We start from the raw sequence: 14,768 nt of genomic DNA, 5'->3' as shown, positions 1-14,768 counted from the left end.
TGCAAGCTCCGAACGAATATTTCTCTTCGTCGTTCTTTTTTCTTTTTTCTTCCCATCCTCGGCCCATATCGACGTAAAAGGAAACAATAATAGCGTTACTGCGTTGGTTATTGCTCAAAAGTACAGTTCATCGTGGTAATGCCTCCAGTCGTTAGGTTTCAACAAGATGGTGGAACAGAGGGATAATGGCGAAAGAAAGACGGACTGAAGCGCAAAGCATCTTACAATTTCTTTGGAAGCGTTTTAAGACAAATTCGCGATACATCTTTCTTATACTTTAGCTATCTTTAAACCGATTGGGAAGTAAGAGTAAGTCCAAAATAAAAATGCTTGATTTAAAAATTAACTTCAATTGATTCTGTAATATTCATAAATAATTATTTATTTATATTAATAATTTATTACTTTAATATATCTATATTTATGTAGTATATGAATAACCAGGATATAACATCTGTTCATTATAAATACTACGCATGAAGAAAAGAAAGGCAAAAGAAATGAAAATTCATCTGATATCTCTACCAACTCGTTATTTCAAGAAAACCAGGAAAGGAAGAGGAGAATCTTCGGAGATACAGTTACGAATGGACCACAACATTTTTTGTCTAGTTCATTATATTGTGGAAAAATAATACACGCTAATTAAGCAACTTAGAGACAGAGAAAAAACATTTCTCCAATATTTCTTCTCTCTTCGTTCGCCGGCTGGTTCTACAATATAAGTGTACCAGGCGAGTCCCTGCCGTGCCATTATACGCTTGTTATTCATTACGCGCAGAGAGGAATGTCGCCTGAGAAAAAAGTAGACGAGGTGGTTTCGGCACACTCACAATCCAAGCTTTCTTCCACTTCTTCATCTTCTACGAGCGGCTGACTGGTTGGCTAGCTGGTTGGCTAGCTTGAGCGTGTCCACAACTCCAACGCTACTAGTTTCTCTTCCTCCTCCTCGTTCTCCTCTTCTTCTTCGTGCCAGTGCCACCCTCCAATCCTCGTAGTTACCCCCAGTACCAGCTACTAGCTCGCGTTACCACGGCTCGACTTTCAAGCAGCCAACCTCTCACCACTATACTGTGTGTTACTTCTCTCCTCTAATATTGCGAAATTTGTGCAATCTCGAACGGCTAGTCTACTGGAGCTTTGAAAATAAGCTCGGCGATTCACCCTTTTTCTCGGACTACCTTTCCCTCATAGATTTCTCGTGAATGAGGATGCTCTAGAAAGATGAGGATGAGTAGAGAAAATTTCGTGTAGCAGGTAGATACTACCGATCTGCGCCATTTCAAAGGTGTGAAGAACACGGTATGCCAAATCAATTGCTTCCATCTTAAATCTTTCGTAAACTCTAGGAAATTTTTTAAACAACGAGAAGGATGAAAACACGTTTTGGATGCCGTCTCTATACTTAATGCTGTATCCTGATTGATATACTGTATCAATCAAGATTACTGCATCCATGCAGGATGCTTTTTTATTTAATTTGGAGTTCGTATATGTGTTAGTGTACGAAGGAAAGAGATATCGTGCTTACTTGAAAAGTGACGTGACAGTCTTCAATTTTTTTAGAATTAGTTTAAACATTACAACAACGCATTTTTTATTATCGCAATTCAATTTTCGTGATTTCGTTTATTTGACTTCGCCATTAATAAAATTGAATCCATAATGAGAGAGCGAGAAAATAACGAAAAATGAAATAAAAAGGAAAATAAGAGAGAAAACAAGTGTTTTTAAGATACTTAATATTTGATAAATGAATAAAAATAAAGAAAATAATTTATTCAATAATAATTATTAAAATTTTTAGTAAAGAAATGTGTTACATAATGTCTTATTTAATGAATGTGTAATATGAATGATATTATCAACAACAAAAGAATGTATGAAGAGTATCGTAATCAATTAAGTAATAAGAGAATTTATCGAATAATTGTAAAACAAGTAGTCTATAGTTTCGAATTTAAAATATTTGTGATATCTTAAATCATTATGCTCCTTTGTGGTAGTTTTTTTTCTGTCCATATTGTTATAGACATCGATATCTCTATGCACTTTCTTCTACTCTAACGCTTTCCGTGTCTTTATCCGAGCGAATGAAAATTCCCAGGTAAAAGAAAATGAACTTTAGAAACCACGAAACGGAAGAGTTGCAAAGTTTCGGTTTGAAGTAGGTTAGGCGAGCAGTAAAGGAGAATTTAAGTCAATTCTTCTTCGCGTAAAAGTTTCCGATTCGTTCAAGTACTAAGGTAATACTGCTGAATAAAGCGGTTAGTCATTTCTATTATTCGGTTAATTATTTATTCAACTTTGATGTACACATTTGTAAGGGATATTTCTTGGTTAATTTCGTCTTAAATTACGAATCATTTAATTACAAAGAGTTATATATTTAAAAGAAACATTTGAGTAATTTTTGGAAAAGCGCAAGATTTGTATGTGTGTGTTATATAATATTGATTTTTATAGCTAAAATGAAACTTATACTGATTTTCAAATTTAGAAGATTTTCAAATTATAAAAAGAAGAACCTATCAAAAAGAATAGGATAAAAAGAGGTCAGTAATTTTATACCAATGTTATACATTTTTATCTGTATACATCTGCACTTCACATAGATTGTGAATTTCGATAAAACTAAATTTACTTTCGTTGGATTTATTTACCCTTTCTCTGTTCATTTAGTGAAATTTTTATGACTAAAATCATTATTCTGAATTCAATCAGTATTTTAAATTTGGAATATTGTTCGAATTTTAAAATCCTTTTAAAAGAAAGAAACTGATTTGCTAGGTTTAGAAATGAAAAGATACTTTTTTTAATAAGATGCAGAATATTATTTTTTCGAAAATTACAAAGAGAAAAGAAATGGGTTTATCTACAAATAGCTTTTAAAAATAGAACTCTTTAAAAAAGATCTGGTTAACATTATAAATCATTTTGACGTGTTCTCAACTGACCATATTTGGGTTTTATGGATTATGAGTAGCTTAGATTGTCGGAAAAGTCACTTTGAAAATTATACCGAGTGCTTCGAAACGAGTTTAATCTCCGGTAGGTAATTCATATAGAACAATTCACTACTTCGCCTTTTTTCGATAGAGTTGACTTTATGAAAAATTGTATTCACGAAGATCTATTCATAATTTTCATCATGTACGTATATATTGATGCACGTTTAAAAAGAAATACCATAAAAACGACATGATTTAGAAATATACAAGTGTATATAAATCAGTATTCAATACCTTTGGATATTATTCACGTAACAAGCATATAGGTCAATTTCGAAGAGTATCGTCATCTCGAACGTCATGTAAATGTGTAATTATCACAGTTTGAAAATTATCATACTTGCAAATTATCTCCTGTTAATCTAATAATTTATTTCAAGTTAGAATCATTCCATAGATGTCATCATCGATGAAATAACACGAAGAAAAAAGTACCTTTAGCCCAGTAAATATTGTCCTCGAGGAGTTATCAAAAAGACCTCATCATGGATGAAATCCTCAAAAATTCTAAGATTACTTGTCCCAGAATTTTCACCCTCTCAGTAAAGAAAGACTTGCAATTGTCAATTCTTAGCTAGCAAACGATGCCATGAGATTCGTTGTGAACGTTTGTTAGGTATATATTTTACGATCTTTCCAGTAACCCCGCTCATGCCGTTCGTACCGAAATCAAATTGGTATTCTCGAGATGCGGGGGAGGCTCGTGCATCCCATCTGTAGCAATTTAATCCCGTGAGTTTCGTCCGTAAACCCCTCTTGCTCTTTCTCGTTCATTCTCCCTCTTTCTGTCTCTCTCTCTCTTTCTTTCTCTTTCTCTCTCTTTCTCTATCATACTCTCTCACTACTACTAGTCCCATACCTCCGCTTTATCCACGTTGGAAACCGTCGGAGTACTTTCACGTACAGCCGAGCGGCTACTTACGGAAGTTCATCTCCCTCGTGAAATCATTTCGCTTCTGTTACTCGGTGTACCAATGTATACGTATGTATCTACCGTATACGATACTGTACGATACCGGTTTCCTTCGAAAAGCAGCAAGATGTAAATCGGCACATCGTCTTTCTTTCTTTGCTTATGTCTTTTTCTCTTTCTCTCTCTTTTTCTTGTGGATCGTGGCTCTTGCAAAAAGAGAAAGCTCTTCGTCGCTTAAGAAATCTTTTGCTGAGTGTGATGCATCGTATAGGACACAAAGTGCGGTCTCGAGACCGATCGAACATTTCTGCGGGTCGAAATGCCAAGAAGAAAAAGATACGTATACATTTATATATATATATATATATATATATATATATATATATATACGTACACATACATATGTACTTTCCTATCCTTGGAAATAAACGGGATTCTCTTTCTTCTTCTTTTTTTTTCTACTTTACATTCTATCTCTTTGCTCTTTCTCGTTCGCATCTTTGTTGAGCGATTTCCTTTTCGCCCTTAATCGCGAATCTCTCAATGGATTTTTCATTACAAATAAGCCTCGGTACGTGGAGCATGTTATTACTCGGCTTAAAATGATCCCTTTTTCCGCCAAACGAAGTATCTCTGTCTCTTTCTCTTTCTGTCTCTTTCCTTCTCTCTTCTCTCTCTTTCTCTCTCTCTCTTTCTCTTTCTCTTTTTCCCTCTGTGCTTCTCAAAAAATAGAAATAAAAAGCATGGATACGTTAACCCTGAAAGACGAATAAATGGTAATCAAACAATGAATGTAATTAATTTTTTTGCTCTCGTTCCGAAAAATCTTTCTTAATCTACTAACTACTCCTTACATGAATATTAAATAAATATCCGACAAGCAAAGCTCGTTACGATGTAATTTACAACTCGCTTGCTCGCTTTCTCTCTTCTCTCTCTCTCTCTCTCTCTCTCTCATATTATTAGCACGTGTCACGGTGGGAAAAGCGATTTTACAGGTGAACTATAGTTCGCTCGGCACGCTACTGGAAAATGCTCTTCCAAATTTGGCACGTTCGCGTAGTAATTAAGAAAGTATTAATTCATTGGGAAACCAAGATGGGCATAATAGACGTGATCGCCTTAGGTACAGAAAGTGATGAAATATCTACATACACGATTACTTTAGCAAACAGATAGTCTTTTCTTCTTTCGATTGTGATTCTTTGTGATTTTATTATGAAATCTATGTTTTATTATTATATTAGTATTCTCATTAATTTTAATGTTCCCTTATTATATTTCATCAACTTTTTTATATTACTTAGAAAATTTCATTTATTGTAATTTGATAAGGCGCAAAACAAAGAAATATTCATTTTGTGATATTAATTTTGGAGACGTACTTTATACAAGAAATAACTTTGTGAAATTTCCATAAAATTTTGACACTCCTTCGTTTCCCAATTTCTATTTAATACTTTCCCATCGTGTAGTTCAAAAATAACGCACATAAATGTGTTTTTTAATGAAAAAATTGTCGAAAAAAAAATAACTGAAAGGTGAAAAGTACTTTGAAAATCGTTTGAAAAGTGGAGAGAGAAAAAAAGATTTTGCGTATTTAACAAGAAATAAGAACTTTTACTGCACTTTCAGAATCCTCTTTTTTTTTATTGCCTGCACTGTATCAAAAGCAACTAGAAATAGAGTGGCCTGATGACCCGAAACAGAAAGATAGAGATAGAATGAAAAAGTGTATCAGATATACAAGGCTAGAGTGTTTGTACTTGGTTGGCGATACAAACGAAAGACTAAGCTTACTCGCGCATTCGTTTATAAAGAGAAAGAGTGAACGGTAGGGGCTTTTCATTTCCGAGAAGGGTAGTAAAGATCGCTCGCGTGCCGCGAGTACGTGCGCAGTGTGCGCCACTGTTCTCAGTCTACCAAAGTCCACCAGCCATAATATTGCTCTAGCTATAATATAACAAGGTTAATGCCTTGCAAATTAAGTGAATGTAAAGTACCTTCTAGCGCGGTTTTACGTTCCTTCGAATGAAAAAAATGTAATCTTCATCGATAGTAATCCTGTACTCTTCGTCAATCAATTTAGTAATTTTAATCTTATATAATGTGTAAGTATATGCCTGTGGATTAAGAAGAATCGATAATGCTTATGACAAACATTAAATAAAATATTCTAGAGTAACGAATAAGTAGGACTTAAGTATATAAAAACAATCGCAAATAATGTTTGATTTAATCATGTTGAAACTTTGGATCCCAATAATTTTGATAATCGAAATGATGGTTTTCATATATTAACATTATGTTAATATTGTTATTAGCTCTGCAAAGTAGCTACATTTGTTTGACAAGTTTCGCTTTTATGTGTTAAACATTACTGATACTACTTCATTAATGATGTCAACTTAATGATATCAATTTTAATTTGATATCTTCAAATGTCTAAAATTAAATATTAAATTATCATATAAATTGAATAGTGACAGAAGTAATTAATAAATTGTTAACGATTAATCATTGTTCCATTTTTTCATTTTTTAAAGTTATAACGTATCGTAGATTGCCTTACCTATAAATTTTAGCCTGCTTATGTAAATGAGGGATAAGTACGTTTGTAATAATAAGTGCGAAAGTATGGGATTATATGTAATCTCCCCCTTATTATAAATGAAAACATTATGCCTTCAATTTTACCACGCTCATCTATTCTTTTGAAAATTATCATGTTTTTTATTACAAAAAAAAAACAGAAAACTCTATTCACTTGTACAACCAATTAACTATTTGCGATAGAATTTATATAAACAAAACCCATTTACAATTGCCCCAAAAACAAGCAATATATCCGCGTGTACATACCGTTTTTTAATAATACGAATTGAAGAGTTTGGAAAATACAAATATTTGCTTGTACATACGCATTCAAAAAATCTTCTTTTATATTTTCTCGTTTTCTATCGTCGTTTCTTTTTTTAAGAATTTTTTTTTAATTATCGTTTTATTGGCCAAAGAGAATAGTCACGACATTATTCTACGAATTTTTTAATCCTGATCGATTGTATGGAGATAGAGACGAAGTACAGCAGATAGAGGAAAGTGCGAAATCCCATGTAATTTCCGCGTTCTCACACGTTCGTTCGAAATACCATGAATTATATCCATGTAGCAGATAGCGTACTATCAACATGACGCGAACATCCTGACAATAATTATTTCGGACGCGAACCGTTAGCATATACTGGCGTCGCAATCTGTTTCTAGAGAGACGAGCATTTGCTATCTTCGAGCCAACATGACAATTCGAACTGTTCTCGAAATTGCAAAGCGTAAATAGAAAAAAAGAATGTGTTCACTTTTTGAATTATCAATGAAATTATCATTTTCTGTTTGATATTCGATTAGAGTTACTTTTTAGGTCAAATAATAATTACTGTGATAGTAAATTTATTTTATTAATGTTTAGAAAAGTATATTATTTCAAAAATATACTGAATTGGCCGAATTAGTAACAAATTTATTTGTATGTGTGTCACTAAGCTTGGATTAATCTATCTAATATGAAACCAAAGACAAAATTGAATAGTGTAAAGTATTAATAGTATCACACGTGCAAAGCGGCTTTCATTCGATTCCCTTGGACCGATGGTAAAGCACGATCGATAAGATGAAGTACATAATGTGTAGAGATGAAAGGATAGACAGATAGGAATAATACTCACCGACAACTTCGAGATAACCTATCTGACTCTTCATAGGATCTGTGTTGATCTGACACATATACCATCCTCGGTCAGATTCTCTGACTTCGCGTATGTGGAGAAACCACGTACGGTGGTCACTATGAGATACCGAGATTCTGTGGTTCTTCGTTATCACGTGATTCGCTATCGTCAGTATGGTTTGCGTATCCACTCGTAACCAAGCCACCTGTGAACACAATTAAGGCAGTGATCGAAATTATTTGCTAAAATTTAAATACAAATTACTGTTTGGTGTTACAATCATAAATATAATTCTTACTAAAGTAGATGACATCAAAGATATCAGATAAAAACGTTTTGTGATCCTTAAAGCATTCAACAAAAGCATCTGACGAGTATAAATGAGAAGAGATGATTTAAATCGATTGGTTAATAAGTCAGAATAGGCTCAATAAAGAGAAAGAGAATAGATAAAAGATGAAATGAAAATATATGGAAATGATATATTAAATAAGAAAATAAAAAAAAAGGTTCTTATTAAAGTTCTTTTTTGTTTTGTAACTAAAAATTCAAAAATATTAAAAATAGATATTATGTAGATAAAACATTTTTCTAATAAAGTAATACAGAAAAATGTAAAGGCAATAAAAAAGAAATAAAGAATATTTCGAGCTGCCAACAGTATGAAGAGAAAAGTGCATCAGAAAAGAAAACTAATGCGACATGTAGTAGATGTACGGTCATAGTTATATAAAATTCATTGTTTGCTGAATTATTATGAAATTTGAATTTTGCATAATAAAATTTTATTCACCGAGTGACGCATTTCAAGTTTTTTTTCCACTAAGTTTTATCATCTTTCCGATAGTTTATTATGTAAATACATATTTGCATAGATAAATATGTACTATGATCACATGTATAGACCACATGCATAGATAATATAATTATTTCTATCGTTTCGTATCACAATCGATTTATAAACAATGACGGACATTTCTAGTTATTAATGATTGTCTATTAATTAGCTGCAGTTAAGACGGGATGAAAAAGAGAGAGGGAGGGTAAGAGAAACTTTTAGAAATGAAGAAAACGATCCTTCTTTTCATTCGTATCCAAGTTTTCACTTCTCCCATGTTATTTCATAAGTCTCTAGTCAGTGCTCTCTGTATTTTTGATTCAACCGTTCCATCTTTTTCTTTCTTTGTATTTCTCTCTCTTTCTATTCTTTTTTCCACCTTCCAACCGACCCAGTTTTTTCACCTAACTTCGGAATGTTTCAACCCCTTATTCTTTCTTCTTCTTCTACGTTAGCACATCTCCCACTATTGCGCTTCCATTCCATCTATATCAATTATAATTTTTCATTCGTGATTTCTCACCCGACCGCCGGAATAAAAAACTATGAAATCTCTGTGCAGTCGTAACGGGTTATCCCATTATTTTATTATTTCAACGTTTCTCGTATTCTTTTGAGACCAACCATTTTTCCATATCATTTTGTACCTAACAATTTCTTCATATTTTCTTTTTCTTTTCCTGTTCGCCTTTCTTATCATCCCTTATCATTAATGATTTTGACTGCAACATACTCATTGCGCTTTATTGCTTTTTTAGAACGAGTGAACTAAAAATGCGTTTGCGAATTTTGTTTGAAATATTCATGCTGATTCGTTTTATATGCGAATGAATGACATGTCATATACATAGTTTATATAACGAATAGGATGATTACAATCTCTTTTACATGATCTTTGGATCATCGGTTCACCGGTCCGATGACTATCCAATGAATAACTATCCAATGGCGAAGTTAAAAACGAGAACGGTATAGTGTAAATTAATCTATTTAAGTAATTAATAAATGCTTTCATTTATCAAAATTTCATTATACAAAATGTAAATTTAAATTACGGCATGAAATTTGTGGAAGAATCAATTGTATTATAAATATGTGTATTTTTTTTTATATCAGTTTCCGTAAAGTTAAACTGTTAATTAAGAGTCGAAGTTTATTTCTCGAATTTACTGATATTTTTAACACTTTTTGTGCAGGATGTTTTCGGCGTGAACTTTGGTTGGGACCAGACACTTTTTCCCACGATAATAGCTTACTATAAAAACAACATTATTTCATCAAATGCTATTTTAGTCAAGTTAACAAAAAAAAACTTATTTATGATTAAAAATACTTTTACTTATAATTATTTTGTTAATATTTAAAAAAATAAGAAAACAGATAATATTACACAAAACAACGTATTTAAAATTTTTAATTTGCAAAACAATATATTTAAAACTCTAATAATGTTTCGAAGTGTAATATCGTGTACTTTTTTTACGTGCAATGGTACACAATAGAATTTGCAAATATAGCAGGTATTGCACTGCTTTTTACTAGTCGCATATATTCAACTTTGTCATTCTAGATTTTTTCTCTTTCCCGCTTCCACAATTTTTTCTAATACATGTTTTGTCATATGCATGAATAGTCTACCAAGGTTGAATTTTGATGTTCATTTTGTAGGTTGTTTTGTAAATGGTCTCAGTTTTTCGATATCCATTTTATTATCAGAAACGTCCAATAATATGCAATTTGATGAAGAAATTGTTTGTATCTCATTTTGGTTTATCTACTGAGTTGTACATTTCAAACTTATTAAATGGGATAGAGTTCAGATATGGCTAGAACTAGACTCATTCAAAAATATATTAGATGAAATTTGATAAATCAAACTATTAATAATATGAGATACAAGTATAGAAAAATGATAGGCTGAGCTTATTAAAAAAATGTGCTGGCACATTGAATTCGTTTTGTCCGTCAATTCTGAAATTCTCTCTTCTCGCATAGTACACGTATTCGAATATACACACTTCTTTATGTAATATCTTTGTGCAAGCTGTATTCGCACGCGCGTGCACTAGAAACCACGTTCAAAGGGCGACGGATAATGGAATTGCTATCGTCGTGCGCAGACATATTTATTCCCGAATTCGTTTTGCGTGTATAATTTGAAAATCTCTCTCTTTTTACATTCTTCTCGTATGTTCCCCTTCGAAATATATAAATCTTTATGAGATTCACGTAAATAAGAGTACCGCTTTTCGAGTCCGAGTCACCGAACTAGAAACATCTCGTTTCTAACCCTCCGAGGTAAATCTTTTTACCTTTATGATGCCCTCTATACTATCACTGTTGAGAAAATATATTTTCGTTATCATTCCTCTTTCCCTTTGCGTTGCGTTTCGCTCACGTTGCACGTTCTTGCCGACCGGTGGTTACGCATTCCCGAACGATTATATGGGATGTCGGTGATAAAGAGCATCCAGAGACAAGCGAGCTTGATATAAACCATTCGATGTTACGACATACGACCCTACACAAGAGGATTAGAATGATTTCATAGGCCTCGATACATCACAAAGGTTGTGAGTAACGATGATACTAATGTATCTTGCCTGCGTTTTGATTTCCACATCTTCTGTTGTTTGCTCTCTATTTCACACTTACATATCTACACGTCTATCCACACCCACGCACACATACACAACATACATATTACGACGATATGATCATACCAACATGGATTATTCCGAGCTCTCTGCAATCATCGATAAGAGTCCTCTCTCTTCCTCAACGTTTTTACCGCGTCGATGCTACTTCATTTCGATGCCGTGCTTATTTCGCATTACCTCGGTTTTCTTTGCAATCTCATTTGCCACAATCGACGCTGATCCTACGCGATTAGTCTTATCTGATAGTGGATTTTTCGATCACAAACTTTCATCGCGTGTTCTTAAAAATTGTCTTAAGAAGCATCGTACACGATATCGTTTCTATAAAAACAATTTCGTTCGAGAAATGCTCGTTGAAATTACGTTTGCTATGGCACGAGAATAATATTAAAAATTCACTAATACTTTCAATAATATCGGTCATTATTCAAAAATATGGTAAAGCGATCCTTCTTTTCAATTAATTCAACTGATTCGTCTGAAAAGCCTATCGACACTCCTTTAAAAACTTTGATTTTCCTAAGGGTAGACTAAAGGAAAAAAGAATAAAGAATAAAAAGAGAATAATTCTTTCGAGAGAGTAAAAGAGAGGGAAGAAATCCTGGGAATAATAAATCTCGCTAATCATCAAGACGATTTTAACGAGCTGGCCAGTCGGACAGCCAACTCAACGAAGAACGATCTCGAGAGGGTTTCACAAAGTTCGCCGACTGACGAGGAGCGAACGGCTCGGAGAGTAGGGTGGAAAGGGTTGAAAAGGGGTGGCAGAGCTAGTCGTGCGGACTCTAGGATGCAGATATCAGACATCGCGGCCCTGTAAATCTGCCAGAAACCGGTGTGAAACGATGGGTGGTTGGATTAGGAGGTAGAGATCGAGGACTAGTCCGAGCAGCACCAACAGCACTCCGAACACCGGTCCGAGCACCTAGTCGGAAGCGTGCCATGAACTATTGCGTTTGATATCCACGACTCGATGAATGGAAACTCCGTGGCCATATCCACACGTGCAAGTAGGAACAGATTTCATGTGTATATGTACATGTGTACGTGAATGTAGAATGTTCTGTAATGCATCCAGGACTTATGTATGTAACTTCCGTAATACCGTATAACATCGTATATGATAGCGAACTATTTATAACTACCAAACCTAGAAATGATAATTCATCCTAAGATGATAGGTTAATTTTTTAAAGAAAAATGTTTTCTTTGTATTTTGCTAAACGGTATTCGTATATTATAATAATTTTTTTTATTTTGTTCTTTAATGCTTTCATGTGGAAGATAATCAAGTGGAGCGATCGGATCATTAGGAAGGTCATAAAGACTTTGAGTATGGATTTTATGCTCGGAAGGATTATTCGAAGAATAACGCGGGAAAAATCGAAAAGCCTAGAGTATGAGATTGTAAAGAAATTTTAAGATCGACTTGATAAGACTTGACCGACTTTTAACCGTCACTTCATAGGATGCTTTCTTTGAAAAAAAAAGAGCGTTATTTTTGAAAGGAAAGAAAAGCGAGGGAGGAGACTTTGCTAACCCATGACATAAATTTTTCTATGCGACACAAACTCATTTTTATATATAAACGAGTATATATCCCCACTCGGTTACGAGCTAAGCCAAGCAACTTTCTTGATCCCACGCGCTCGATATACGCGACTAGTATCGCCAGACACGCTCGTACTTCTCAATTTTCTACAGGCAAAACTTTTTGACAGTTCACTTCTCTCTCTCTCTCTCTCTCTCTCTCTCTCTTGCCAGACGTTTTGAAAAGAAATAGTTCATATCGAAGGCAACAACGACGAAGATGAACGTGTAGGTGGCGATCACATTCATCTGGAAATCTAGATTGAACTGTCTCACGATTTCTTAAGATTAATTCTATACATTTAAAAAGAGAGAAAGGAAGAGAAAATATATTTATTGCATCTAGCTAATTTTATGTGTACAGAATTAGAAATGTATCAGAAAAAGATATATGAAATGAGATAAATGTAAGAATATGAGAAAGAACTGAAATCGTATGGACCGATAATTATTCTCTAATAAGAAAAAAAGGGGAGCTATAGATAGAGCTTATCTTTATATTGACATATGCATGTCCTCTTTGATGTCGACATTTGATATATACACTTTGAAAGGTAAATGGCAGTTTTACGAGGAAACATAGGAAGTCCATCTTCCATCGTGTCTAGGTTTCCACGTTTCGTGCTAGCAAGTGGCTCGAAAGTTGTGCTCTAAATCTAGATTAGGTACACGCTCCTTCAATAGAAGCTTCGCTTCCTAATGCTGTTCGATGGCCGAGGAAACGCTATGAATTACGACTGTAATTCTTATGGAAGATAAAGAAGACGTTGTAAGCAGAATGTTTAAGCCTACTTTACACCACATAACGGACCAAATTGTCCATCGATTCGTGCAAATTCAGGATAAGAATAATTCTTTACGTTCTAGAATTAAGAATGACGTACGTTTCTACAAATAATATGCCTCGAAGAAAAACAAAGGCTGAGTTGATAGACTCGGACACAGAGAAAAACGTTTTAAGCTGTCCTCGCTGGTCTTAAAACTACCGACACTTTGTTGGGCGAGCACATAAACGTCCATCTTACGAGCAGCAACCATCTCTGCCTTCGCTTTCATTAGTCGTTTGACAAGTAGAACAACCCTTTTACTGAACGAAGAAACTGAGACGACGATTCGAAACGCTCTTGGAAATTGCCACCCTCTTCGCATATTATTTTCTCGATCATAAAAAGAGTTTCGCTGTGCGACGCAGACAAAAGATAAGGCTAGGACTAAAAAAAATTGGGTGACTCGGAAGATTGGGTTGGGTGGTGTTGTTGGATGGGTGGTCTATTTAGAAACGACAAGAAGATCGACGATGGTAGAAACGTTAATGCAGTCGTTGGTAGAAACTCTAAAATGCACGGAAGGATCAGGGCAGTACCTAACGAAATATCTACTGTGCAATTAGTAGGAGATGCTAGGGCCCGGCCAAGACACGGTAACTCGCCATAATGACGGGGATATTACGGTAATTAAGGTCTTCAAAGTAGTCTACGAACAGTGGAGCATTAGGTGCGATCCCAAGAGTCTACCCAAAATGTCACTACGAAATGTCATACAGCTGCGATTCCTACAACCTCCTATGCTTACTCCCTTTATCTTCTCCTTCCTCTTTCCTCCCTTTCTGCTACTTCCTAACCTCATATCGGACCTCCTACCCGTAGAGAATAACGTTTGAAATAGTGTTTCGCGCAAATAACACAGCATAACGTGCCAAAGTCCGCGTAGCCATCAGGAAGATACTATTCCGTTGTTTCTATCTAATTTACGACTGGTTATCTTATGATTATTTGGATGATTAAACGACAACGATGGTCACTCTTGAAATCGTCCTCTCGTTTTTATAATTAATGTTAAAGCAGATATGTCAACTAAGTATGAATCATTAGGATAAGAAAATAAGGAACTTTTCACGAAAGATAATAAGCAATAACTATTATAGATTAATCAAGTGAATTTCTTGGAAGTCAAATTAGTCGATTAAGTATATGAAATAAAAAGTAAAAAACATTACTGATGTCAAATTGAGCTGATTTGTCTTATTTTTAA

The 14,768-nt window shown here is 34.2% G+C and overlaps 1 protein-coding gene across 2 annotated transcripts in view; it reads right to left on the bottom strand.

The window, feature by feature from the left end:
• LOC127063425 (neurotrimin-like) overlaps positions 1-14,768 on the bottom strand; it is a 148,550-nt gene that overhangs the window by 34,609 nt on the left and 99,173 nt on the right. For both annotated transcript variants that reach the window (XM_050993219.1, XM_050993220.1), the window contains exon 3: positions 7,647-7,854. In XM_050993219.1, the coding sequence (XP_050849176.1) occupies positions 7,647-7,854 (208 nt within the window). The remainder of the gene's footprint in view (positions 1-7,646; positions 7,855-14,768) is intronic.

Source organism: Vespula vulgaris, chromosome 4, assembly GCF_905475345.1.
Source record: "Vespula vulgaris chromosome 4, iyVesVulg1.1, whole genome shotgun sequence".
Taxonomy (NCBI): Eukaryota; Metazoa; Arthropoda; class Insecta; order Hymenoptera; family Vespidae; genus Vespula; species Vespula vulgaris.
This window is presented reverse-complemented; position numbering and strand designations above follow the sequence as displayed.